The 23,071-nt window shown below is 41.5% G+C and overlaps 2 protein-coding genes and 1 long non-coding RNA gene across 3 annotated transcripts in view; all 3 read right to left on the bottom strand.

The window, feature by feature from the left end:
* Nucleotides 1-2: 2 nt before the first annotated feature.
* Nucleotides 3-1,694, bottom strand: LOC116385978 (uncharacterized). The gene is made up of 4 exons (XR_004212921.1): nucleotides 1,651-1,694; nucleotides 1,525-1,551; nucleotides 1,021-1,043; nucleotides 3-327 (listed from the first exon to the last, which is right to left on the bottom strand). It is a non-coding gene; the product is annotated as an uncharacterized LOC116385978 (long non-coding RNA).
* A 2,221-nt stretch (nucleotides 1,695-3,915) lies between these two features.
* On the bottom strand, nucleotides 3,916-10,057 carry pa2g4a (proliferation-associated 2G4, a). Its single transcript, XM_031846304.1, has 13 exons — nucleotides 9,896-10,057; nucleotides 8,632-8,760; nucleotides 8,328-8,433; nucleotides 7,452-7,521; nucleotides 7,259-7,351; nucleotides 6,924-6,987; nucleotides 6,689-6,767; nucleotides 6,100-6,178; nucleotides 5,870-6,003; nucleotides 5,649-5,743; nucleotides 5,426-5,553; nucleotides 5,261-5,314; nucleotides 3,916-5,156 (listed from the first exon to the last, which is right to left on the bottom strand). The coding sequence occupies exons 1-13, from the start codon at nucleotides 9,975-9,977 to the stop codon at nucleotides 5,094-5,096; spliced, it is 1,176 nt and encodes a 391-aa protein (XP_031702164.1). The 5' UTR covers nucleotides 9,978-10,057; the 3' UTR covers nucleotides 3,916-5,093.
* A 217-nt stretch (nucleotides 10,058-10,274) lies between these two features.
* erbb3a (erb-b2 receptor tyrosine kinase 3a) overlaps nucleotides 10,275-23,071 on the bottom strand; it is a 17,558-nt gene continuing 4,761 nt past the window's right edge. Inside the window, exons 2-29 of the mRNA XM_031846290.1 lie at nucleotides 21,096-21,253; nucleotides 20,555-20,741; nucleotides 20,112-20,237; nucleotides 19,926-19,991; nucleotides 19,601-19,719; nucleotides 19,181-19,322; nucleotides 18,905-19,018; nucleotides 18,349-18,466; nucleotides 18,128-18,201; nucleotides 17,940-18,030; nucleotides 17,737-17,754; nucleotides 16,678-16,874; nucleotides 16,459-16,591; nucleotides 16,203-16,296; nucleotides 15,844-15,998; nucleotides 15,713-15,763; nucleotides 15,478-15,619; nucleotides 15,276-15,395; nucleotides 15,079-15,177; nucleotides 14,376-14,561; nucleotides 14,133-14,288; nucleotides 13,901-13,976; nucleotides 13,618-13,764; nucleotides 12,889-12,986; nucleotides 12,546-12,740; nucleotides 12,383-12,451; nucleotides 11,980-12,241; nucleotides 10,275-11,771 (exon numbers count right to left, since the gene is read on the bottom strand). Coding sequence (XP_031702150.1) covers nucleotides 10,978-11,771; nucleotides 11,980-12,241; nucleotides 12,383-12,451; nucleotides 12,546-12,740; nucleotides 12,889-12,986; nucleotides 13,618-13,764; nucleotides 13,901-13,976; nucleotides 14,133-14,288; nucleotides 14,376-14,561; nucleotides 15,079-15,177; nucleotides 15,276-15,395; nucleotides 15,478-15,619; nucleotides 15,713-15,763; nucleotides 15,844-15,998; nucleotides 16,203-16,296; nucleotides 16,459-16,591; nucleotides 16,678-16,874; nucleotides 17,737-17,754; nucleotides 17,940-18,030; nucleotides 18,128-18,201; nucleotides 18,349-18,466; nucleotides 18,905-19,018; nucleotides 19,181-19,322; nucleotides 19,601-19,719; nucleotides 19,926-19,991; nucleotides 20,112-20,237; nucleotides 20,555-20,741; nucleotides 21,096-21,253 — 4,187 coding nt within the window. The 3' untranslated portion in view covers nucleotides 10,275-10,977. The remainder of the gene's footprint in view (nucleotides 11,772-11,979; nucleotides 12,242-12,382; nucleotides 12,452-12,545; nucleotides 12,741-12,888; nucleotides 12,987-13,617; nucleotides 13,765-13,900; nucleotides 13,977-14,132; nucleotides 14,289-14,375; nucleotides 14,562-15,078; nucleotides 15,178-15,275; nucleotides 15,396-15,477; nucleotides 15,620-15,712; nucleotides 15,764-15,843; nucleotides 15,999-16,202; nucleotides 16,297-16,458; nucleotides 16,592-16,677; nucleotides 16,875-17,736; nucleotides 17,755-17,939; nucleotides 18,031-18,127; nucleotides 18,202-18,348; nucleotides 18,467-18,904; nucleotides 19,019-19,180; nucleotides 19,323-19,600; nucleotides 19,720-19,925; nucleotides 19,992-20,111; nucleotides 20,238-20,554; nucleotides 20,742-21,095; nucleotides 21,254-23,071) is intronic.

Genomic DNA, 23,071 nt, shown 5'->3' on the forward strand with positions numbered 1-23,071 from the left:
CGTAAATTTTAAACAGTGTTCGTTTATTGTTCAATACGTCACAGAATGACAGTTGTTGGTAAACATGTATTTTTAGCCGCGAACAAAGCAGCTGTAGTTCCGATGTTGATAGTCCAGCATCGTCTCCTTTTCCAGTCAGACTTTCACAGCAGTCTCCATGAGGTGCGCAGTCATCTGAGATCAGGGTTCAGGCCTCCGTTCCACCGATGGAGGCTTCACTTCAGCCACATGGGTCAGTCAACTGGAGAGGCTCCGACGGGACCACAGCTGGCATGGATGAGGGCCTACTTAGACCTCTGCCTCATCTTCCTCCTTTTACGCTTCAGCCTGTTGACAAAAAAACAGCAACTTTTAGAAGTTAGCTGCTCAACTACCATAAAACAGTACAAAAATCTGGATTTATTGCAACCCCCCCCCCCCCAAAAAAAATACAAAATTTGAATGGCCAAGTGACATGATTTAGTTTTAATGTTATGCTAATATCGGGAATCAGTGTTTGGTACAGTCCTGTATAGGAAAGCATACACTTCTCTCCTTTCAATTGTCAAAACAGTAAATGGCAGTTTAAGTGTCCACGCCTGTAGAAAAACAATTGTGAAATGGATCAAGCTATCTGGAAATCATGAGTTGTAACTTTGACCCATTGAGAAATAACTGATCTTCACAGACAAATATTTATATTATATATCTATTGAAATTTCAATAGCACCATGTACATGTGTCGAATAGGCTCCAATCAGCACTTGACTCGAGTAGTGAACTATGGGTGAGCATTTAAAATTAGACACCCAACTAAAAATTGGTAACCCAGCACTGCCAATCAATATTAATGCAATGTTTGAATTAGACATTGAACAAAATTCCAGTCATTGATCAAGTGTTTGTGTTGAATTGTAAATGTAACTGAATGCAGTAATTATGGCATACATGGAGACGGACAAGTTTAATTAATGGTAGGCGATATCAAAATCATTAAAGTGGGAACTAGCAGTTCCTACAAAGAGGATCAATAATGCTCACCTGCGCATACGCTTCTTCCTCCACTGGAAAACAAGAGGGGTATTTATTAGGGTGCAGTCACGTTTGTCATGCTTGTTCACCTTACAGACTGACAGCACGCTTTACATGATGCAGATATACTACTGAGACTTCGCACTGCACTGGTACAAAAATGCATCCAACAGTAATATGTGTCAAAGACCTTGACTGGAGCTTCCACCATAAACGCATTAGAGACACAACAGCATTGAGGTTAGCATTGCTAACATTAGAGCGTGCAACAGAGGCGGGCCTTCGTCACGCAGTAGCATTTAACGTTACTACTCAACACATTTATTGTACAAATAGTGTAGATTTACATGTAAATAAACGCATTATAAACCCAGTACAAGGTTAGAGAAACATGTTCAGTCAATAGACGAGATAAAGCACAGGAGAGGCTATTCTGATGTTAGCTAGCGTCGTTGACCAACAGGAAGAGGACGTAAAAATCACAAAAATACTGATATTTGCAGGTCAACTTACCTTAGCTCTCATCGTGAGGAGAAGTTTCTGTGAAAACAAAACAATTAAATGATTAGTGCCTGTGGATGATTTGTAAAATGTGAGGATTTGTGTGGATTCAGTTGGCAGAGGAGAGATGTTCCCTACCTCAAGGCGAGAGGAGCAACGGAAAGAGGATGTGACGAAGGAAGAGGGCGGTATTTATACGGGTATTGACGTCATGTTCAACAACAGATGTTGCGCAATCATGGTCATTAAAACTACATTTCCCTGTGAGCTAATTACACCACTTTTTTTTTGTGTGTTTTTCCTACTCCTAAGTACTTTTATTGACATATGGCGCCTTATTTTAATGGCATATCCACTTTTCAAGACGATTATAGTAAAAGAGCGGTTTTTATTCTGGAAATAAATTGACCTGATGTTTTGTTTTTAAAAGGTTTCATTTCACTTCACAGTTTTATCTCTTAACTACTGAATTGACTGACAAGTTAACAGACGAGTTAATTCAAGTAAAGTAAAGTAAATAAATACAGAAATGCAATTGACCGTAATCTGCTGATAAGTATTGTATGCAATGTTCAAAAGCTGCAGAACAGCTACTACATTGGTCTTGAAATTTTATTAGATTTTTTAATTTGTCAAAAAAACAAATCTATTTACTTCCTAATTGATTGTAGCACAACTTCTCCAACTCCATCTGGCCTCAACTTGTCCTCAAATCACATGTGATGAAGGTGCTGGAGAGGCTGGTCTTGGCCCACCTCCGATCACAGGTGAAATCCTCACTGGACCCTCTGCAATTTGCATACCAGCCTCATGTGGGAGTGGCCGACGCCATCATCTACCTGCTGCAGCGAGCTCAGTCGCACCTGGATGGAACCGGTGGCTCTGTGAGAATCACTTTTTTTATTTCTCCAGTGCATTTAACACCATCCAACCAGTGCTACTGAGTGAGAAGCTGCGGGTGGTGGGGGTTAACGCATCCACCGTCTCCTGGATCACTGACTACCTCACAGGCAGACCACAGTTTGTCCGACTGGGCAGTGTGCTGTCTGATGGTCAGTGGTACTGGAGCCCCACAGGGAACTGTTCTGTCTCCCTTACTGTTCACCTTGTAGACCACTGACTTCCAGTACAACTCAGGGTCCATCTGCAGAAGTTCTCTGATGACTCTGCAGTGGTCGGGTGTATAGGAGGAGTACAGGGCAGTAGTGGATGACTTTGTGGAGTGGGTCGGTGGAAATCACCTGCTTCTGAACGTGGCCAAGACCAGAGAGATGGTGGTCGACTTCAGGATGAAGACGACGGCTCCACAACCGCTGAGAGTTCTGGGAGAGGACGTGGACATGGTGGAGGAGTACAAGTCCTGGGTGTCTCCATCGACAACAGACTGAACTGGAAGACCAACATCAACGCTGTGTACAAGAAGGGGATGAGTCGACTCTTTTTCTTGAGGAAACTTCGATCCGTCAACGTGTGCAGCAAGATGTTGGAGATGTTCTACCAGTCTGTTGTGGCCAGTGCACTGTACTTCTCCGTAGTCTGCTGGGGGAGCAGCATTGGAGCCGGAGACACCAACAGACTTAATAAACTGGTTAAGATGGCCGGCTCCATCATTGGAAACAAGACTATCTGGAAGAGGTGGTGGGGAGGAGGACACTGAAGAAACTGCTATCCATATTGGATAACCCGGACCACCCTCTCCAGCGGAGCACTTTCTCCAACAGACAGACAGACAGATACAGGAGAACATTCCTACCAACTACAATAAGACTTTATAATAAATCACCTCTGGCAAGATCATCCTTTACATACAGTAACTACACACCGCTACTGTTTGATCTTTGCACTATTGTTTAGTTTACCTAGTTAGTTAATTTAACACAATTTCATTGTATATACAGTGCATTTCTATTATTTTCTTTATATTTAATATGTTCTACTGTTATTTTATTGTATATATTGTGCATTTTTCATACTTAATATCTTTACTCTGTTACTTCGTTTGCTGAAGTATATCTTTGCTGTTGCAAACAAATAAATTTCCCCCAGGGGATGAAAAAAGTATCCATCTAAAATAATATGTATACCAAAACCATGCTGGTGCACAGGAGACGGTGATATAGATACAATACTTCATTATCAAGGCAGGCTATAAGTAATTTAATATTGTGTTATAAATATCCATGATATGGTAAAATCAATCAAATCACTAGGCAGGTATGTCAGACTAATTGAATATCTAATGTTGTAATAAAGAAGCTCAGGTCATTGATTTCCAACAATGGTCATTCCTTCTCTTTCAACACCACCACAATTTGGACTTAAGTAGGCAGGTCGCATTGATAATTAATTGCAGACATTTCCAATACTGAACTTTGACAAAAACCTTCAGAGAAAACCAACATATGTAAGAAAATGTTTTTATTTCATTAGATGTAAAGTTCCATTGCCCACTGATTGAGCTACAAAGCAGGATTTTACTTTTCTCAACATATTCAGCTGTTGAACAATCTGACTCAGACCTCTTAATGAAACTCAGACCTGAAATGATCTCTTACTGGTCCAAATACACGGAAGACGCCCATAAAAAAACTATTTTTAAAACTCGGTCAGCTTTAAATTTCATGATTCACAAGACCAATGATGTAGTAAAGCAATAGAAAAGTTTTTCAAAAGTAGAACATATAAGATTCTATGCTTTCATAAAATTCAGGGGGAATGGCAGTAAATGTATCGGTTTTGTTCCCTAAAGTAGAGCCGATTACAACTGTGATGTTTGCTTGTATTCTTAAAAACATTCCAGTGATTTGCTCAGGTTAATACTTTAAAATAGTGTGGTTAAAACACTAGTTTCAGCTACATGTGTTCAGGCCTTGATGATGGAAGACTAACCATAAACACTTACTTATACTACAGTCCTTGTGATCATTTGACTGTTTTGTTTGGTCATAATTAAAGTTCAACCCTTTACTGCATAGTGAAGTTAAGGAAAAATGCTTTTGATTAAACATTTTAAAATGCTAAAGGTCTGTTTTTCAATAAAGCACTGGATGAATAAACCCGTCATCACGTGATTCTCACACTCACAAGAGGTGACAAAGTGCTCGTATATTCACTATAAATCTTTGTTTACATATAAACAAGTTCAGACAACTTGTTGTGAACCATGTTTCTGTTGGTTTCATCCAATAATCCTTTACTGTATTGGATGTCAAAAATACAGAATGATCCACTTCCTTTAATGCCAACTGTAAGCTTCAGTTTTACTTGAAAGTTGCAAGAAGAGGATCAAAAAATGATTTAAGTAAAACAATGCAGGCACCCGTCGCACACGTACCATTTGGCAGCATGTACTTTCAAAGATGCAAAACTATTCGCAAATATTCTTTGTTTCTTACTCAAGTAAGCGAAGAAAAAGCAACACGGTACTTTCAGTGACTGCAGTAAAGGGTTAAGCATCCATGTAGGATCTAATATTAATCCATCTAATTTGTGAAATGAAAGGTCAGAGAGTTTGGGGCAATTTGTCATGTTTCCTCCTGCTTCTCTTTGGGGTCTTGCATGTGTGGAAAGGCAGTATTTTGTTATTCTACGGCTTCCGTGTCCTCAGTCGGCTGTCCAGTTGCATTTTCTGCTGTCTTTGAGGCCTGTGGGATGTGAAACGGGGGGGGAAACAGATCAGTGAGGCGACACAAAAGTCAAGGTCAATTGTAGGACAGCATGAGGGTTCATTGTTTGAATAATAATTTACCTTCTTTTTCTTTTTCTTCTGTGTTTTACGGCTTGCAGAGCTCTGTAGTAAAGTCTGGGGAAGAGGAGAGACGTTTTACCAATAAAAGGTAATAAGATGTTCAAAGCAGCCCGTTTCTGTGTGATGAAGGAGCTTGATGTAAAGTATGTGAAACAACAATCTTACCCGTAGATCTCCATCCTGAACTTCATGCTCTGACTTGTAGAGCTCTGGATCTAAGTCTCCGCTAGTGATTCTGTGAGGCCCGTTGGCCATCAGCAACACTGTGAACTTAAACTGAGCTACACACTCTCCTGAGAAAACACACAAAGTAGGGGGGGGGGCAGTAAATCAAAAAGGGAAATGTTAAAGATCAAAAACATGATAAAGTAGAGAGGTAAATACTCACCCTCTTTCTCATGTAGCACACTGAAGGGCTGTAGCAGTTCATGTTTGGCACACTCCACCACACCCAGACGGGCTTTGGCCTCATCCTCGAATGCTCTGACGGAAAACGGACAATGGAATTAAGTATGTTTTTTAATATTCAACGCTGTCAATCTATTCAAAAGGTCAGCACGTGGTGGACTATGCATATTAGTAGTGACACATAAAGTGTGGTATTCATACCGGAGAGTAAAAGGCATGGCATCAAAGCGCCGTTCAACTTCGCTGAAGAACGTACGGGACGTTTTCATCTTCAAGCCATACTGCTTACTGGGGTCCCTCTTATAAATGGTGGTCCTCAGACCTCCATCTCTGGCCTTATTGTAAATGACAAGAGTGTTCTTTAAGTGTTCATTCGGTACAGTTTTGGCAGCAATGGGTATGAATCAAGAAGGACTAGATAGCACACTGACCTTCCCTTCTCCGGTGCTTATCAAGACGTCCACAGCATAGACTTCGTGTACCTCAAACTCCGCCTTCTCATGGTCCTTCCTGAAATTGAGTGTCAACAGCAGCCAATGAAAAACTAAAACAATTTGCTGTTGAGTTTCTCCAAATGTAATTTTGGTTGGTTGGTTTCAGAACCACAAATCAAATTTCATTATTTTCCATTATATTGGTTCTGTGATAGAAGTCTCAGAGCTCACAACATCAAACTAACGTGATATTGATTGAAAGGACTGAATCCCACTTGATACATTCAGGCATTGCCCATTATCTACACTCTGTGTGACTAAATGGACACAAAACGTGAGACTCAAGTTAATCTTTAGTCTAAGAGATTTACTACAGTTCAAAACACCCACAGGGCACTGTTATAGATTCGAGCTGAAAGTTCACTGAAGTTGAATTTGCTTCTTCGTCGATAGCGAATGCCCTTCTCTGGCAGAAAACGGAAGTAAACAGGAGTTGAAGGTAAATTTTGCATCTGCGTGACTGTGCCAACAGCACGCCTCAGATTCACCCCTCTTCCTCCTGTGTGTAAAAAGCGACTAAATGTACCTTTGCAGGTCTGTCGGGTTCTGAATGATTGTCTTCTCTCCATCTATGACATGTTGCTTCAGCTGATGCGACAGCATACCTTGAAAAACCAGGCAGAAAAAAAATAGTAATAAAACATCCAGTTGCATGTTATGAATCTGTAACAGTCATCGTCTTCACATTACATCAACAAATCTGAAGAGATACAAATACAGCATTGCTGTTGCTCTGAATGCTTTTTTTCATGGACACTCACCCTCTATAGGTGAGCATTTGAATGACTGAGCAATCTTGTTCCAGGCTTCTGTCACTTGAGAATTCTGAGACACAGAAAAATGCGTTACTTTCACATGCAAAACACAGTTTTGCACCGACTTACCAAACAAAGTGAGGAGCAGCAGAGCAAAACTATTCGAGGCTCAGCAGTGAATTGTTTAGCAGAAAATACACACTGACAAAAAACAGAGTTTTAATTCTTAAGAATACATTTTAAAAGCCGATGTAAATCTATTCATGAGCCAGAGCCGTAGAGAAGGTAACTCATCATTAAGGCGGACACGGAGAAAACTGTGAGGAAGAGGTTCCATGTACCTGGTTACCAGGTTTAACGAGGCGAAGAGCTGCTTCCGCACAAAGATGGGCCGCTTTGATTACATCAGCTTTCCGGCCTGTGATGGGGTTCTCCTGCAGAAACGAGACACGGAGAGAAGAGGACTTACAGGAGGGCTCCACAGGAGGACACAAAACGGTGAAAAAAAAGCAGCATTTTGGAAGAGCTCCTCACCTTACTGGCTCCCACCACAAAGCTGTGAGCAACATTGGCAATGAAGCCGTCAACATGAACTCCTAGATCTCTACACAAAATAAAGAGGAAAAGTAGAGATGAGAGTATGAAATCAAATTGATCCTGTGCCAAATTATTTATAAGTTTAACTGCCAAGCGGCTATCAAGTTTACAAATGTTGAGACAGGAACAAACTCAGAAAGGACAGAATATCCTGTACTTTGGAAAATGAGACTAATAAAGAAGGTCAGACACAAAACATTTAATCTGTTATGGCCATTACACGGAATATATACTCCAAAGTTAATTTATTTTTGGATGTACATGAGCTGGAGTACAGTGAAGGACTTATTATGAATTCAAGGGAGCAGCACTAAAATTTATAAACCAGACAGAAGGCTAGCTTGTGAGTGTTCGAAAAGTGAGAAAGACACAAACCTAGTGTGCAACTACATTACTACGAGCAACAAACAACTTTAAAACATCGCAAATCCACACGCAGCACAAAAGACGACACAGAGGACAACAATGTATGTGGCAATACAACAACTAAGATAAGCTGACTTCCTTTTTCAAAGCACAACATTACAAAAATGTGACACATAGGATTTAGCAGATGGATGGCCATCAAAGCTAAAATCCAACATATCACTTTAAAAACAGCAAAAGACATGTTCTAAAAGTGTCCAACCTTACTTGTCGTTTGCCACAGGACAGACAGGAAGACGAGACATTACTGATGAAGCAGACAGTCAACAGCCAAGATAATACCCCCACACACAAGCCAAGATGTCACATAGAACGAGGGGAGGACAACAGACTCGTGACACACATGGAAGAACAAGGGGTGACATTGTTTCAGAGCGAGGTGCCTACATTTTGACCAGATCCCCATCTTTAAGTGTGTAGTCGTGGTCACTCTTCAGGGGAGAGAAGTGGCAAACACAGTTATTGACTGAGACGCTGGTGGGAAAGGCAATGCCTAGAAGAGGGAAAGGAGAACCACCAAGTCTTCATTTGGAAATCATCCACAAGTTTAGCAAAAAAAGTGTACACGGATGGAGGGAGTGACACTTGGGTCTGCAATTTGAATGACTTGACTGCAGCGAGACTCTTCTTGATGGGTCCATCTCAGTGCACCCGAATGACAACAGACTCACTCGTATCATCGTTGGCTCACCTTTCTTCATGTCCTTCTCCCTTTTGAAGACCTTTCCAGTCTCAGCCATGATGTAGGCATCCCCCTTTTGACAGAGGGTGAGCACCGACACCCCGGGAGTGGCTGTTTCCACAACCAGACGAAGAGCCTCTGGGGGGGGGGGGGGGGAGAGACAGACACACAAGACAAATGATCAAGAGGTGCAGAAGAGGAACCAAGTGGAGCTGGTATGAGAGCAGATATCACATTAGGTATTGTTTAAAACAGATGAGTTATAGTGAAATGACTGTGTTAACACGGAGTGAAATGAACACAATTTATCATATTTTTTTCAGAGAGATCACATCAACGAACCCATAGTGTAACACCATCAGTTGTCAGAGTACTGACTCAAAAGTAGTGATTAATTGAATTTGTCAATATTGTCAAACTCTAGTTTTTGAATAGGGTTGGGTGATATGACTACATATACATACATACGTCTGTCAAGCAGGAGTGATTTAGTAGTACCGTTTATAACGACCTCTTTTATATATCAGCAGACAATTTTGCAAATCCAAAACAGCTTTATAATATTAATGTTATTATGATTTTGATGAATATGATGACAGAACTTCGTTTGTCATGTACTCCAGTCATGGATTTGCCAAAAACACACATTACTGTCTAGTTCTGTCATCTCGAAGCAGTTACTTAAAATGTAAATACTTACAACTCATAACTTAAAAATCACATAGACTGTGTGACAGAGGATTTTATCCATATCTCCTACAGCAACGACACTGTCATCTGAATAGTGTTAGAGTAACATGCTGTAACTTTGACCTCATATTATTCCTGTAGCAGACATATCAGCTTGTCAGTTATGTCAGTTAAACAGATCACCATCATGAATAAACTAACACAAAGAGGTCAGCATGTAACTAGCGTCATAGTGGCTTCATATCGGTGACTTCCTGCTTATCTTTCAACGGTTGCTCCTACCGTAGCTGACTGCAACAGGCTGAGATAGCTCATTAGCTAGTTAGCATCCTACGTTAGCTAAACAAACAGACGGCTCTCTCTAGTAAAGCACACAACGTCAATGTTGGTCAGCAGTAACAGATGAGCTAGCCATAGCTAGGACTGAACCAACTGTATCTGCTAGCTAGCTAGCCAGTTAGGATAGCATACGTGCGCCTCGCATGTAACCCACACGGCTGCTGCTGTGTGAGGAGACTACCGTTAACGTCCGCTTGGTGCACGACAGGCCGTTCACCAACGGCTAGTAGTTACATTTACTTACGGTTGGCGATGTCACCACCCATCTTGTACTTGGTGACCACCAGGTCCTCGGCTATGGTCTGCTCTTGCTCTCCGTCGGACATCTTGGCAGTGAAGTTTCAGTCGCTAGTGGGCCAGAAAGCTCAGGACGACTCCGACGGCTGCTGCGAACACCCGCCCTCCAAGCCCCTCCCACTTCACCGTGACGCTAACGACGTCACAGCGACTCCGACCCGCCAAAATGTAGGGATGCTGCCTAACATATCCATCAATTCGTTGTTCAACAATATCAAGGTTGTATTAACGGATAAGTTAACATAAAATAATAGTCAGGTGCCATATGAACATTTACAAAGGAATCATTTATGTGCTGAGAAAAACAATTTGAACATGCTCAATCCTCTGATGAAGGCCATGATATGTGGCTGAAAGCTCTGGAAAAACATTAATTGATCCAATAAGAGGGGACATTTACAGACCAGCACAGAAACTCACCCAGTGGCCCATGTGGGAGCTTAACCGCTACACCAAATGTCTATAAATCAACAAAACGTTCAGAATTATTTTTGTGAAATTACTGTTGAGAAGGTCCAGAAATATTTTTTACATTCATTATTAAACCTGACTGAAGAACATAGCCCACATTTCACACATAAACATTGTCATGTTATATAGGTAAGTTAAAATAAAAAAGTTGGTGCTTCAGAATAGTTCAAAATATTTTAATGAGTGGAAAATGTATTTCATATACCACCATTAAAAGCAGTCTCATAACATAAAAAGTCCAAACTCCAAACAAACACATTTGTTCTGAAAAATAAAAGCTTTGTTCATTTCAAAATGTAAACAGAAAAATATAGCTTGTACTCAGTGCTTTTATTTCTGGAAACGCCCCAAATCACAAGCCCGAATACAAGAAATAACGTCGGCCTTTAACAGGCAGCAGAGCCTGTTGAAGAGTCGAGCAGGTTGGGTTTTTGAAATTGTGTCATAGGCTACATTATGAACTGCAAATTGCATTTCCTGTTTTGGGTCCTTCATGACTAAGTCTCAGAGGGAAGTTCATGAGATTAAAAATGTTTTTCATGAGATTAAAAATGTTCTTCATGTAGGCACGGCGTTGGGCTTCAGAAACATCCTGCTGTGCCAGTAGTCTGGATTGTCAAAAGATTTGTCGACAGCTGCAGGTTCCCCGACCCCGACTCCAGCTGGCACTTTTACGTAGGGTTCAAACCCAGATTGATGTGCCTCTGTGCCCCCTGCTGCTCCCTCCCTGCCTTTCTGCAGGTTGTGGTACACCACAACATCTCCAGGCCGCAGGGCAGCAAAGGAGTCCATGTCCTCATACTCATACGCCTCCTCCCCGTCTTCGTCCTTTCCCTCTATCTTCAGCTCCTTCTTGTCTCGAAGAGCTTGACGCAGCTTCGGCTGTCTGTTTGTGTAATGATAGTTACTGTCCTCCACATATTCCTCCTCCTGTTCCTCCTCCTCCTCCTCCTCTTTGCCCATCCTTGCTTGTGTCGGAGGAGGAGGAGGAATGTCAGGCACTGGAGGGCTTGCATCCTTTTCATTACCCCTGATGTCCATGTATTCATATTCAACTTCATTAGATCCCTGCTGCTCTGAATCGGAGTTGTGATTGCTTCTTGCGGGACCTCCTCGGACCTCCACGGACGGTGTGGTGTCACCTGAGCACGCTGTAGCTTGTGACGATACGGAGGAGGTGCGCTTCTTGTTCGGCTTCAGCCGGTTGCTGCTGTGCCTGGGCGAGACAGCTGTTACACATGTCTGCTTGTTCATATACTCATATTCTTCTTCATCTGGGTCATCCAGGAGGCCCGACGAATGAGACTTACCCATCCTGCCAGGACCGGCCCGAGATGAGGAAAGTAGGGTTTCTGACAATAAAAAGAAAGAAAAGTGGATAAAGTGAGGTTTGCAGGAGAGTAATGTGTGAGGAGCTACGAAGAAAATACTATTAACCTCGACAATTTGTATTAATTCCTTAAAAGGGTGGCAGAACTAACAGACATATACACCCATTTCAGAGGAAAGATGATTGACTATATCATTTCAATATATTTCAAATATGAATGATGCTATCACCTCTCTCTGGGCTGTCTCCAGGAAGCACATATCCATTCTGGTCCTCTTCCTCCATCTCTGGTGATGGAGTCTCTGGTGGCCCGCCGGACATACTGTCCCTCTGCGACATGTAAGCGCTGTCCTCGCGTTGACGTCGTCTCTTCGGGCTACTAGCCAGAGAAAAGTCCTCACTCATCTCCAGCTCCACTGCTGTGCCGCAGCCCTCCGAGCTCTCGGACACAGTGCGGGCTGAGTTTAGTCGAGAGCGTGACTGCCACACGGCCTACACAAGACAACACACCTGCATTCGTAAAATGGCAAGAGGAATGTGCAGTAGGATGCTGTTGATAATATATTTAAATAGTACCTAATTATGCTCAGATACACAAAACAGTTTATATAAAAAGTAGACCGTTTTAGCTACCTGTCCTGGGTTGTCAAAACCTGGGGTCATAGGCAGGTAACCCACCACGTTTGATGGAGAAATAATCACCTTTACAAGAAAAGACAGGAGTGAGATCTAGATGGTGACAGAAAAGACATTTCCAGATGTAAACTGGCCATGAAATTGACAAGAAGACTCTTACTCTGGGAGTGTCCACCCTGGAGAGGCGGCTGAGGCTCCTGGCTTGAGACAAGTGGTGAGGGGCTCGAGACATACCATCTACCACCGCCTCCTCCTTCTGGTCCTCCAGCTGAATGTGTAGATCGTCCATGTCGTCCAGGTCTGCACTCCGCTGGGCGAGTTCATCAGGGGCCGAGTCCTGTTGGTTGCAGTCCTCCTGGTGGACAGAAGTGAGACATAAATTAGCATATTGCATGTACATTTTTGCTAAAGTGCGACAATAAACAGAACTATTCTGCCCACAGAAACAACAAGTGCTGTTACCGATTGGGTGGCTATACTGATAAACACAAAGCCTTTCTTACTTTGATCACCAGGTAGCGAGGCGGGTCTCTGGCCATTCTGGTGAATTCATTTCCCAGCTCTTTGAATGTTGGACGGACATTCTCATCAATCATCCAACCTTGAAATTAAAAATGAAAGCCATAGTTTGCCACTCGTTTCTATGAAACCAATGCACCACAAGGAGCATCTGAAACTAATTAAATACAATATAAACTCAACTTGGTTTTTAACCATGCTAGCAGCTCTGTGAGGTAGTACAGCGATGCTTTGAGCTAAATGCTAACGTCACCATTTAAACATGATCACAATGCTAAGCAGCAGGTATTCATGTTTTACCGTATTCACCATCTTGGTGCAGCTTGCTAACATTTGCTAATTTGATCTAAACACAAAGCCTGAAGTGAGAGTCATTAGTTTTGCAGGTATTTGGGAATAAACCAAAGTATTGGACAAATTCAATTTTGACCCGATGATGGCGCTGACATGTAATAGTTTGTAAGGACAATTTATTAAAATTCAAAAATGGACTTTTTGGTGGCGAAAAAGAAAATGTCCGGCAACCACCAAAGTAATTATAGGATCCATCCTCTGGAGATCATGACTGTACAAAATGTCATTGCAATCTGAATCTGAATCCAATAGTCGTTGAGGTGTTTCATTCTGATTCATCTGCTAACATACGTTTGTATTACTGCTTTCATTTTGTAGGTCAGACCAGTGTAAAAGAAGTGTCGAAGACAAGCACTCACACTTGACCATGACCATGTAGACATCAATGGTGCAAATTTGAGGCTGGGACAGACGCTCGCCCGTTTCCAATAGATCAGGAACGTCCTGTGGGCGCATCGTAGTGTACGGCTCAGCCCCATTGGACATCATCTCCCACACTGTCACACCTAAATGAAGGGGACAAATATAATGTGGCATGAAACAGCACGACTGGTGCAGCGGGAACATCCACTCCTCCACCTCTGTTTTCATTAACACTCAATATTACCCCAACTGGGATTTGTAAGCTGGTTTAAAACTCACCGTAACTCCAGACATCGCTCTGATGTGTGTATCTGCGAAACAAGATGCTCTCCAAGGCCATCCATTTGATTGGTGTCTAAAGACGTAAAAAGAGAATGTCTTCATTCATTACGTCAGTGAAAACAACAGAACAAGTGTTCAGTGAATGTGCGCAAAATAAGTTCATGTCAAAGGCTCTGTTAATGAACTTAGATCATATTACTGAGTATCTTTTCTCAACCGGGCTACGGACCTTGACCTCATTGTAAAAGTACTTCTTGTCATCCGGGTAAAGTAGGTCTGCAATGCCGTAATCTGAAATCTGGGCTGTGTAATTATTCTTCAGGAGCACATTTCTTGCGGCGAGGTTCCTGTGGACCATCCTGTTCTCCTCCAGGTAATACATGCCCTGATGAGAAAGGACAACTGCGTTTAAGACCAATTAGTGCTCCACACACAGCCCACACAGACAAACAAAAAAAGGTTGGTCCTTTACCTTTGCGATTTGAACACACCAGTTGAGCAGCCTTTGTGGGCTGAGTTTGTTTTTGCAGTTCCTGACGTGCTCCAGCAGGGAGCCCTGACTGCTGAGCTGAGTGACGATCTGCAGGCTGGCCCCAGGACAGATACCCAGGGTCCTGACTACATTAATGTGGCCCATGCTTCCAATGGTCATCATGTGCTGCAGTGAGCATTTGGAGTAAATTATTGCAGACTTTTAAAATAAATAACAACCTTTAATTCAGGTTTTAAAGAAATACTGAAATACCTTTTAGTATCAAATATTCACTTCTTGTAGGCTGTGAAAAGTGTAAAGATTGCTTCTTCAAGAAGGTTAAACATCATAATGTCCAAATGAACCTCTCACATTTCTCAAGCTCCTGCAACATATTAGACTCATCTCTATGTTCAATATATTGCAGATAAATAATCCTCATATCACCAATAAATACTGTTGTGGGGAAATTTGTTCTTGAAAACCTACTTCACATACAGATCATGAGAAGTGCCGCAGGAGTGATTTAAGAAGATCCTTCGATAAGTTAAGGCATGTTATTATTATTTTGGGAACTTCTGTGAATCCAAGATGACTCCTCCAAGTTGCAAGTTACAAACCTTTCAGATTCACCTTTCACGCCTACCTTTAAGTGAGTATTTGGTACACAAAATATATTTTCCTTTTAGTCATGTTTTCTTACATCCGTCAGCTCATAGAAGGTCTGCCGTTTGGTGCGATCATGAATCGTCTTTATGGCCACAGGAAGCTTAACTGTATCGCCCTCAGGGATCCAAATGCCCTGTGTGGTAAGAAATAGAGACAGATTCAAAATTTGTTGAATCAATATCAAATGTGCAAGTGGAGAATGGAATAGACAACTGCCACAATCAACATTACCTTATGGACTGATCCAAACACTCCGTTACCCAGCAGCTTGATCTGACGGAGCTCTGTGGTCTTCAGGATCCGAGCATGGACTTTAGAGCCTTTCTCTCCGTGATCCAGAGGTTCAAAACTCTGAGAGACCCACAGATCATGCGTTCAAACAAATGCTTACTGAAGAATAACAACATCGTAAAGACCTCAGACTCTGACTGACCTCTCCGCTCTCCATGTATCTCCTCACGGCTCGCTTGCGACGGATGGCAAGACCTCGACGGTACAGAACAGTCAGCACGAAAACAGAGAATGAGACAAAAAAAACGGCAATCACTCCCAGGACGATGGCTGTGGTCGTTTGTCTGATGACAGATGAAAAGGAAGAAGAGATGTCACATGAGCTGTTAATAAATCTAAATGTCTAAGTTACATAAAACATGTCAGATTCAACTTACCCAGAAATGTACCGTGAAGACCCACAGTCTCCAATTCTTGGGCCGTAGCATCTATAAACACAGGAAAGAGCTAAGTTTGAATCAAACACAAACACATGAATACACAAAGAAATAACTCACTCATATCTCACCCTTGGGTGCAGTTGATGTGGCACGGTTCACAGCTGCCCTGCTTGTTGGGGTATTTAAATATAACTTCCTCCCCTCCCATCAAGCCCTCAGGACACAAGGACACACAGTGGGGACCGTCCTGCAGGCTGGCACATGCAACACACTGATCCGCTCCCTTAAAAGACGTATAGGGACAGTTTAGTTGACAGACGAAAGCACAGCAGACAGAAGCCAGTGGTAATGCGCAGTATAATTATGTCACTAGGTGGCAGCAACCAACCCAAAGTAACTACAACAGAATTGTTGAGATTAAAGAAGTTGTTTTGTGAATATCACTGTTCAGCCTGCTGTTTGTCTCACTGAATAGAGAGAATCATACCGGGCCTGTGCAGGTCTGCTTCCCCTCCTGGACCTTACACTCAGGATGGCATGGCATACACTCCCCTGATTGAGTAGCAAACTCCCGCCTCTTCCTGCAATCAGAGCGAAAAGCCAATCACTTTCAAAATCTTTCAACAGACTGCAGATAAGATTGAAACCCTTGGCACAGCAACGCCACAGCAAACATTACTCGCATTAAGACAAACACTGGGAATTATATTATTCATATCAATGTTGTTTTTGTTAAGACTCACCCAGTTAAGAACATGCAGTCTGGCACGCACGTTCCTCCCCTGCTGTACTTCTTACAGGACAGACACTGGTTTGGCCCCTGGTCCCAGCAGCCATCAGAGGAGCACAGGGGGTCACACACATGGCCCTCATCAACTACAAACACAACAGAACAAAACATTACTGTATCATCATGAACACTGACAAATGAGCTGGTTAAAAAATGATCCTCTCTCACTCACCACACAGATTTATTGGTCTGTTCTGGCGTAGTTGTAGGTGAGAGCCGCTGGTCAAGATACGCGTCCAGTTAACAGTGTATTGGTAGCAGAGCTTCCTGTTTACTGTGATGTAGACGCCACCGCCATTTATTTTTCGCAGCGAGCGTAACCCCAGCGAGGTCAAAGAGCGGATCTTCACCACCAGAAGAGCGTAGCCCCTGAGATACAAGGTAGAAAATAAATGCTGTGTAAGAAATTTATATTTGACAATGTTGTGATTCTGTTTAAATCACTAAAGATCAAATAAATGTCTTTATAATTTTATGCGCAGCTGGGTGTTTTTACAGTATAAACATTTTTTTTTTTTGGTTTACAAATTCATAAAAAAAACACATTTCATATGTTAAAGTGTCCAGGGTTTTCCAGTTTTTCAAAATCATATAAATGACAGGCCATTCACTGATCGGACACAGATCAGTGAATGATGATTTTATTCAGACTGAGTGAATTTCACCCATTCAATATTCTTTACTTGACTCAAATTCAGTGCAGTTGTATTTCTGTTCCGTTTGTCTGAATTTGTGAACCTCAAAAAACAATAGTTCCTCTATGTCCGTGTCTTTGAAATTGCACAACTTGTAATTACGTACTGAAAATATCAAAGAGAAATACTAACCACATATAAACAAGTACATGTTTTTCAATGTAAAACTACAAAACAAAGAATTTTGTGTTTACATTCCTACATTATGTGAGTAGTCAGAAGTGATTAAACTTTGCCATGAAGAGTTCAGTTGCTTATATGGTTGAAATTATGTCTTTGCTTCCATAAAATACAACATCACATACCAAACCTTTGCAGCCAAATAGCCAATCAGTTTTCATCAGAAAGAGCATGCAAGTAAACCTTGTGAATTCATTAAAGAGTTGCACCCACCACCATCTCAATCACACAATCCCAGTACTGAATATGAGAATATAAGAAAAATATAATATAATAATATCTAAACCAAGAATAATGATTTCAAACCGAGATGAAGAGACGGATAGAGGCGGACATATGTTCAATATTTACTGTACCTTTTAGAGCTCGGCCCTCTACATTGGGTAAAAATGAGGTGTAATAAGGGAACAAAGAGATAGAAGACATCAGATTCATTCCAGTGATGCTTAGTCTGCGATGCAGTGAAAGATAAAACAACACGATAATAACAGGACCTTAGTCATCAGTAGAAACAAAAACAATGTTAGAACAAAAAGAGAAAACAACAACTACTACTCACTTGTAAAGTGTTCTGCCCTGAATTGTTTGGAGGTTGGAGAAGACTGACAGGTCAGACATGTTTGCAGGCCAGGACTGGATACTGAGGCTGTCTGAAAATAAAGACATTGCATTCCAGAGAAGTTAACCAGACTGTAAACACGGCGAGGTGACATTAAAATCAAAAGAATATTGAAGGTTTCATCACACCTGTAATCTCCCTAACAGTGTTGAAGACTTTTAGTTTCTCTGGATCGAGGGCTGGCACACCGTTGTAATCATCACTTTGAAAAGAGAAGAAGAAAAGATCAAAAAATAAATACCTGTTCCAAGAAGAGTATCCACAAAGCGCATATGGAAATACTTATTAACCTATTAAATACCATAATTCATTAATTCATTTAATTAATGGCAACTACGTATGAGTTTACCCTTCGATCCCTGTCACCAGGAAGTTCAGACTGCCCTGAATCTTAGTGCAGTTTATGAAACTGTCGATGTTAAAAGCATCTACTGTCTGTCTGGTTGGACCTCCTGTGCCGTGACAAGCTGAGAGGAAGATGAAGAAGAGGAAGAAGAAAAGGTTAAGAACATGTGATGTCAGTTAGAAACAGCCAGCACAGTGCTGGAAATACCAGCCAAAAGTACATTTACTCAAATACTGTGCTTATAAATGTGAGCTACTTGATCATTTCCATGTTGTGCTACTTTATACTACTCCTCCACATCTTATAGGGAAATATTCATTAAAATACATTTATTTGACAGCAGATTCATATTTGACATACAAAATATATGATCAACCATTATAATACTTTCTGTTGATTTAGCGATTAATAACTGCTCTATCTCGACCAGCTATACATGCTGCTGACACATAATATACTATAATATAATATAATATAATATAATCACCAGGGACACTGTTAGCTCCACTTGTCTCTAAGTTGCATAAAACAACTGTCTTCTATGTTGAATTAAATATACCTTTTGGACAGAGGCCTCCACAGGTTTCACATCTTTTCACTCCGTTTTTCTCCACCTCCATTTTATCAGATGGGCAATTGCTTACACACGAGCTTTCGTCCACCACAAAGTTAGCTTTAAAAAAGAAACAAAAAAATGCAACTTCTGCTTTATGAAAAGCTTTGAATGCTGAACAAAGTGTTGTACGGACATAAAAAGTGGATTGATGCTGAGAACAGCAACTGTATATAAACTGTGAGTCTGTGTGAACATATAGGGCAGCGTGTGTCAACTCACCAGGGCACTGGGCCACACAGATGGAGCCATACTGGTACTTGGCATTGGGATTGGGCTCCAGTTTGAATGTGTGCTTGTTGTAGATGAGGGTCTGGGGACACAGAGGCACGCAGGCGCCCGAGTTGTTGAAGTTCCTGCAAGCCTGAAAAATGTCACATACAGACAGCACCGTCAGCAATACAGCTTATAGATCTGTTTTTTAAAAATATTTATGATAAACTATTTTCACAGCAGACATTTTGACTAGTCATAGTAGGAAAAGCACATAATGATGGCTCTGTTCTACGAAAATGTGCCAGTGTGTCATGACCAAATTGAATTCAGTCATCATTCATTTCATGTTATACACCTGTGATTTTCCTGCTGTGACGTGTCAGAATGTCTTCTGTGTTAATAGGCCTATGGAAGTAGTAGACTCACAAAGCAGTCTGTATCCAGGGGTCCAGTGCAGCCTCCGGCACATGCAATGTGACAACACTCGCTTGGGTTTCTACCAAAACATCGGCTGTTACACTGAGGGGCGCACACAGTCTTCGTCACTGAAAGAGAGTTGAGGGTATGTTAATTTGTTAATCTATTGCAGCAGTGGTTACAAACTGTTAAGGCACCTCTTCATAGTTATTTGACCCTCCATGCCCCCCCATACAACATCCATATACGGGCAACTTTGTCAGAAAAAAAAAAAGACACCATGGTTACTGCACAACACAACTGAGTTGATCCATGGGAAGTAAATGTCACTCACAGATCTGGCACGATTCATTTCCTGGATCCCAACATTGAAGTTCTCCACATGCTTCGTCACAAGGCTCTACAATACACATGTATTATCAGAAGATGCATTTTTACATTTTTAAGCAGACCAAAGGTAAAAGTCTGACATTAAAATGGAAGGTAAGTGATGCGTGTGTGTGTCCTTCTTTGGACTCACTTTCAGGCCCATTGTCCTCAATCATGATATGAGCTGTTCCATCCTTCACGATGTCCGCCCAGTTCAACTGCGGGGCGTAGCTCAGGTTCTGGTTCTTGAAGATCTTGACTCCTCCCTCCAGTATCTCTGTGGGCGGCACACACACATTTAAATGGTGAAAGACATTGAGCAAAGCAAGCCTGAACGGGCCCATGACTCATCCTTTACTACCACTCATACAAACTAAAAGTATAATGTGCTGGAACTCATGTTACACTGGCAGTTGAGACATACCAGCAACTTCACATCACTGCGACTACACACACCGCAGCTCGCCGACGACCGGTACACTGTGAAGGTGTGTCTACACTGTGTGGGTGTGGGAGCTCCAACAGTAACCGAGTGTCACATCCTTATCTATCCACCCACACTTGAACACACTAACTGAGTGACTTCCTGTGTACCTGTGAGGTGTGTCAGGCCCAGTTCTTGCAGGCCGTGCTTCCCGTCCTTCTGGTAGTTGATCATCACAGCCAAAGCGTACTGGTCCTCATACAGCGTGGTGCCTCTGATGACACGCAGGTGGTTCATAGGCAGGCGGCTGAACTCGTTGACGGCGATCAGGATGTAGCCTGTCACCTCCCTGATAGACTGCAGGGTTAGAAAACAATGAGAGGGGAGAATTAAAGAACATACAGGTGTTCAAAGAACACTGACTTTCCTCTGATTTAGTTAGTCTAGTGATTGTTATCAGTCACAACATCTTGGCAGCAGAGGTGTGTTTTACTTGTGTTCTCATTAATCACCATGACTGTGATTGATTTAGAAAAGGACATAAATGAGCTCACTGTGCATCTGAGACTACAGACAGTGACAAAGATTTGGCATCAGTCAATCCATATCCATGTCTAGACTGGTTACCATGCAGCTTTTCTCAATGACACATACACAGTAGCTCTGCGGAAGTAGTACCGAGTTAATGACTCCATGTGTTCAAAGCCTCACCTGCAGGAAGGAGAAGTTTCTGCTGTGATCCATCATTATAATCTCAAGGTTGCCCATCACAATCTCACAGCCGGTGTACATGTCCTTCATCAGGTTGTACTGGATCTCGGAGTTTCCTGTCGTGCTCAGACTGTTTTTGGTGCCGGAACAAACGACCACTGCAAAAGCAAAGAACAAACTCTTGTTGATGTCAATATGTTTAGATCCCATGAAAAGACCAAAAACAAAAAAATGAATTGATCCTTTTCACAACTGCTTGTTTATCCAAGGCCTCGTCTGGCTTTTTCCTCAACCGCTGTCCAAAAATCATTCAGCTGATCCTACACACTGCTGTAAATACTCACAAGCCCCAAATATGTGTTCATCCACAACTGAAAATGTCCTAAACGAATATAAACTTTATTTAAACTACAGTGCACTGCAGTATTTTATAAAAAGAGCCAAAGTGAACCCTGAAGTTCTTGGTTTTGTCAAAGCATTAAGAAAATCTCATTCAAGAGACCTTTGACATTTGTAACCATGCTAATAACCTAAAATCCTGCACACCATGTTGTATTGGCTCGCTTCATGTCTCGATAAGAACAGTAGTGGGATTTGTTGTCATTAAGAAAATTGTAGAATAACAACAGCTGTATCCAAACATTCTTTCATTTATTGCATTTTGAAGACAGTATCATCAGTCATCAGTAGTTTATTAGTATATCTATCTTTGCCTAATGAGAGGAAAGGGGTATAGTATCACAAAAGCCAAAAAGAAAACTTTCACTGATGTTTACGCAATAGTATCCCAAAAGTAGTCTGTTAAATCATTTATGAGGGAACAGTGTATGCTTGATGCCACCACTGTGTTGTCTGCTCGCACAATATCAATGAATGTACTGTAACAGTGTAACAAGCTGAGGATTGTACACGGGGCATGTCCTTCTGTGAGACAAACATACAAGGCCTTGTTTATGGTCTGTGGGAGTTCAGCCATTCAGCGTCACTCGAAGGCTGCTTTGCTATTCAAATGTCAGACAGGAGAGAAACAGCAGAGAGAGAAGGAAGGATAGAGAGGACAGAGAATGAAACACGAGTGTTGTTCTCAATGTGACGTACTTCGACTAAAAATACAAACACGTACTGGATAACGTACACATTGTGCAAATGCAATATGTCCACATACTTTTAGTCTAGGGTTGTTTTCAATAGTCTAGTCTCCTCAGTTCAACTTCACTCTCAAAGCTTCAGCATACAATGTTTTTTGATATAATAGCGCATTTCCAAGGGCAAGATCTGTTTCAATATGACAATGACAACAGTCATACAGGTGTAATATTCAAATTTCCAAATAATTTATCTGGATCTGAATTTATGAAGACGTTACTAGTTCCTAACATTAAAAAAAAAAAAATGTTTTCTCGCTTCCTACCCTGTTGATGATTTTGGTTTTATTTGTCAAGATTTTGTGATATGAAATTTCATTTAGTGCTTCCAGCATTGGAAAATCTAAATGAAAAAAATCAACAGCAACATATCATTCTGGATAATCAGAATACAGTGTCAACAGTTTTCATCCAGGGACTATTTCTTCTTCAGACAGTAGTTCAAAGTATCCAATGAAACAGGTGTGTGGATTATCCAGAGTAATTAGGGCACTATTTTTTTTTTTAGATAAATAAGATAATCTCTAATAAATTGAACTGAAACCTTTTATTTCAGTCAAAGCATAATCATGAACCAGTCAACTCCTGTTGACTTGTTATTGATTTCATTGTACTCTTTAAAGACTTAAGGAATGTCTTTGCTACACTCAGGTCACCCAACTGTTACATGCTCAACTCTCGAACACACATTCCTTCTACTGACAATAGAGTCAAAATGGAGCGCAGTACAACAACAGGATCAACAAGGGCATAAAAGGGCTGATGATTATTAACCTCACAAGGCAAACCAGGGGAGTCAAAGAACAGTCTTTGTGTGTGTGTGAGAGAGAG

Source organism: Anarrhichthys ocellatus, unplaced genomic scaffold, assembly GCF_004355925.1.
Source record: "Anarrhichthys ocellatus isolate YVR2014 unplaced genomic scaffold, GSC_Weel_1.0 scaffold1, whole genome shotgun sequence".
Taxonomy (NCBI): Eukaryota; Metazoa; Chordata; class Actinopteri; order Perciformes; family Anarhichadidae; genus Anarrhichthys; species Anarrhichthys ocellatus.

Coding starts and splice junctions, on each gene's coding strand:
- pa2g4a (XM_031846304.1), bottom strand. CDS start 9,977: ATGTCCGACGGAGAGCAAGAGCAGACCATAGCCGAGGACCTGGTGGTC. Junction 7,522..8,327: donor GATGGGGATCTGGTCAAAAT/GTAGGCACCTCG, acceptor TATTTTGTGTAG/AGATCTAGGAGTTCATGTTG. Junction 5,554..5,648: donor TGTGCTACATGAGAAAGAGG/GTGAGTATTTAC, acceptor GTGTTTTCTCAG/GAGAGTGTGTAGCTCAGTTT.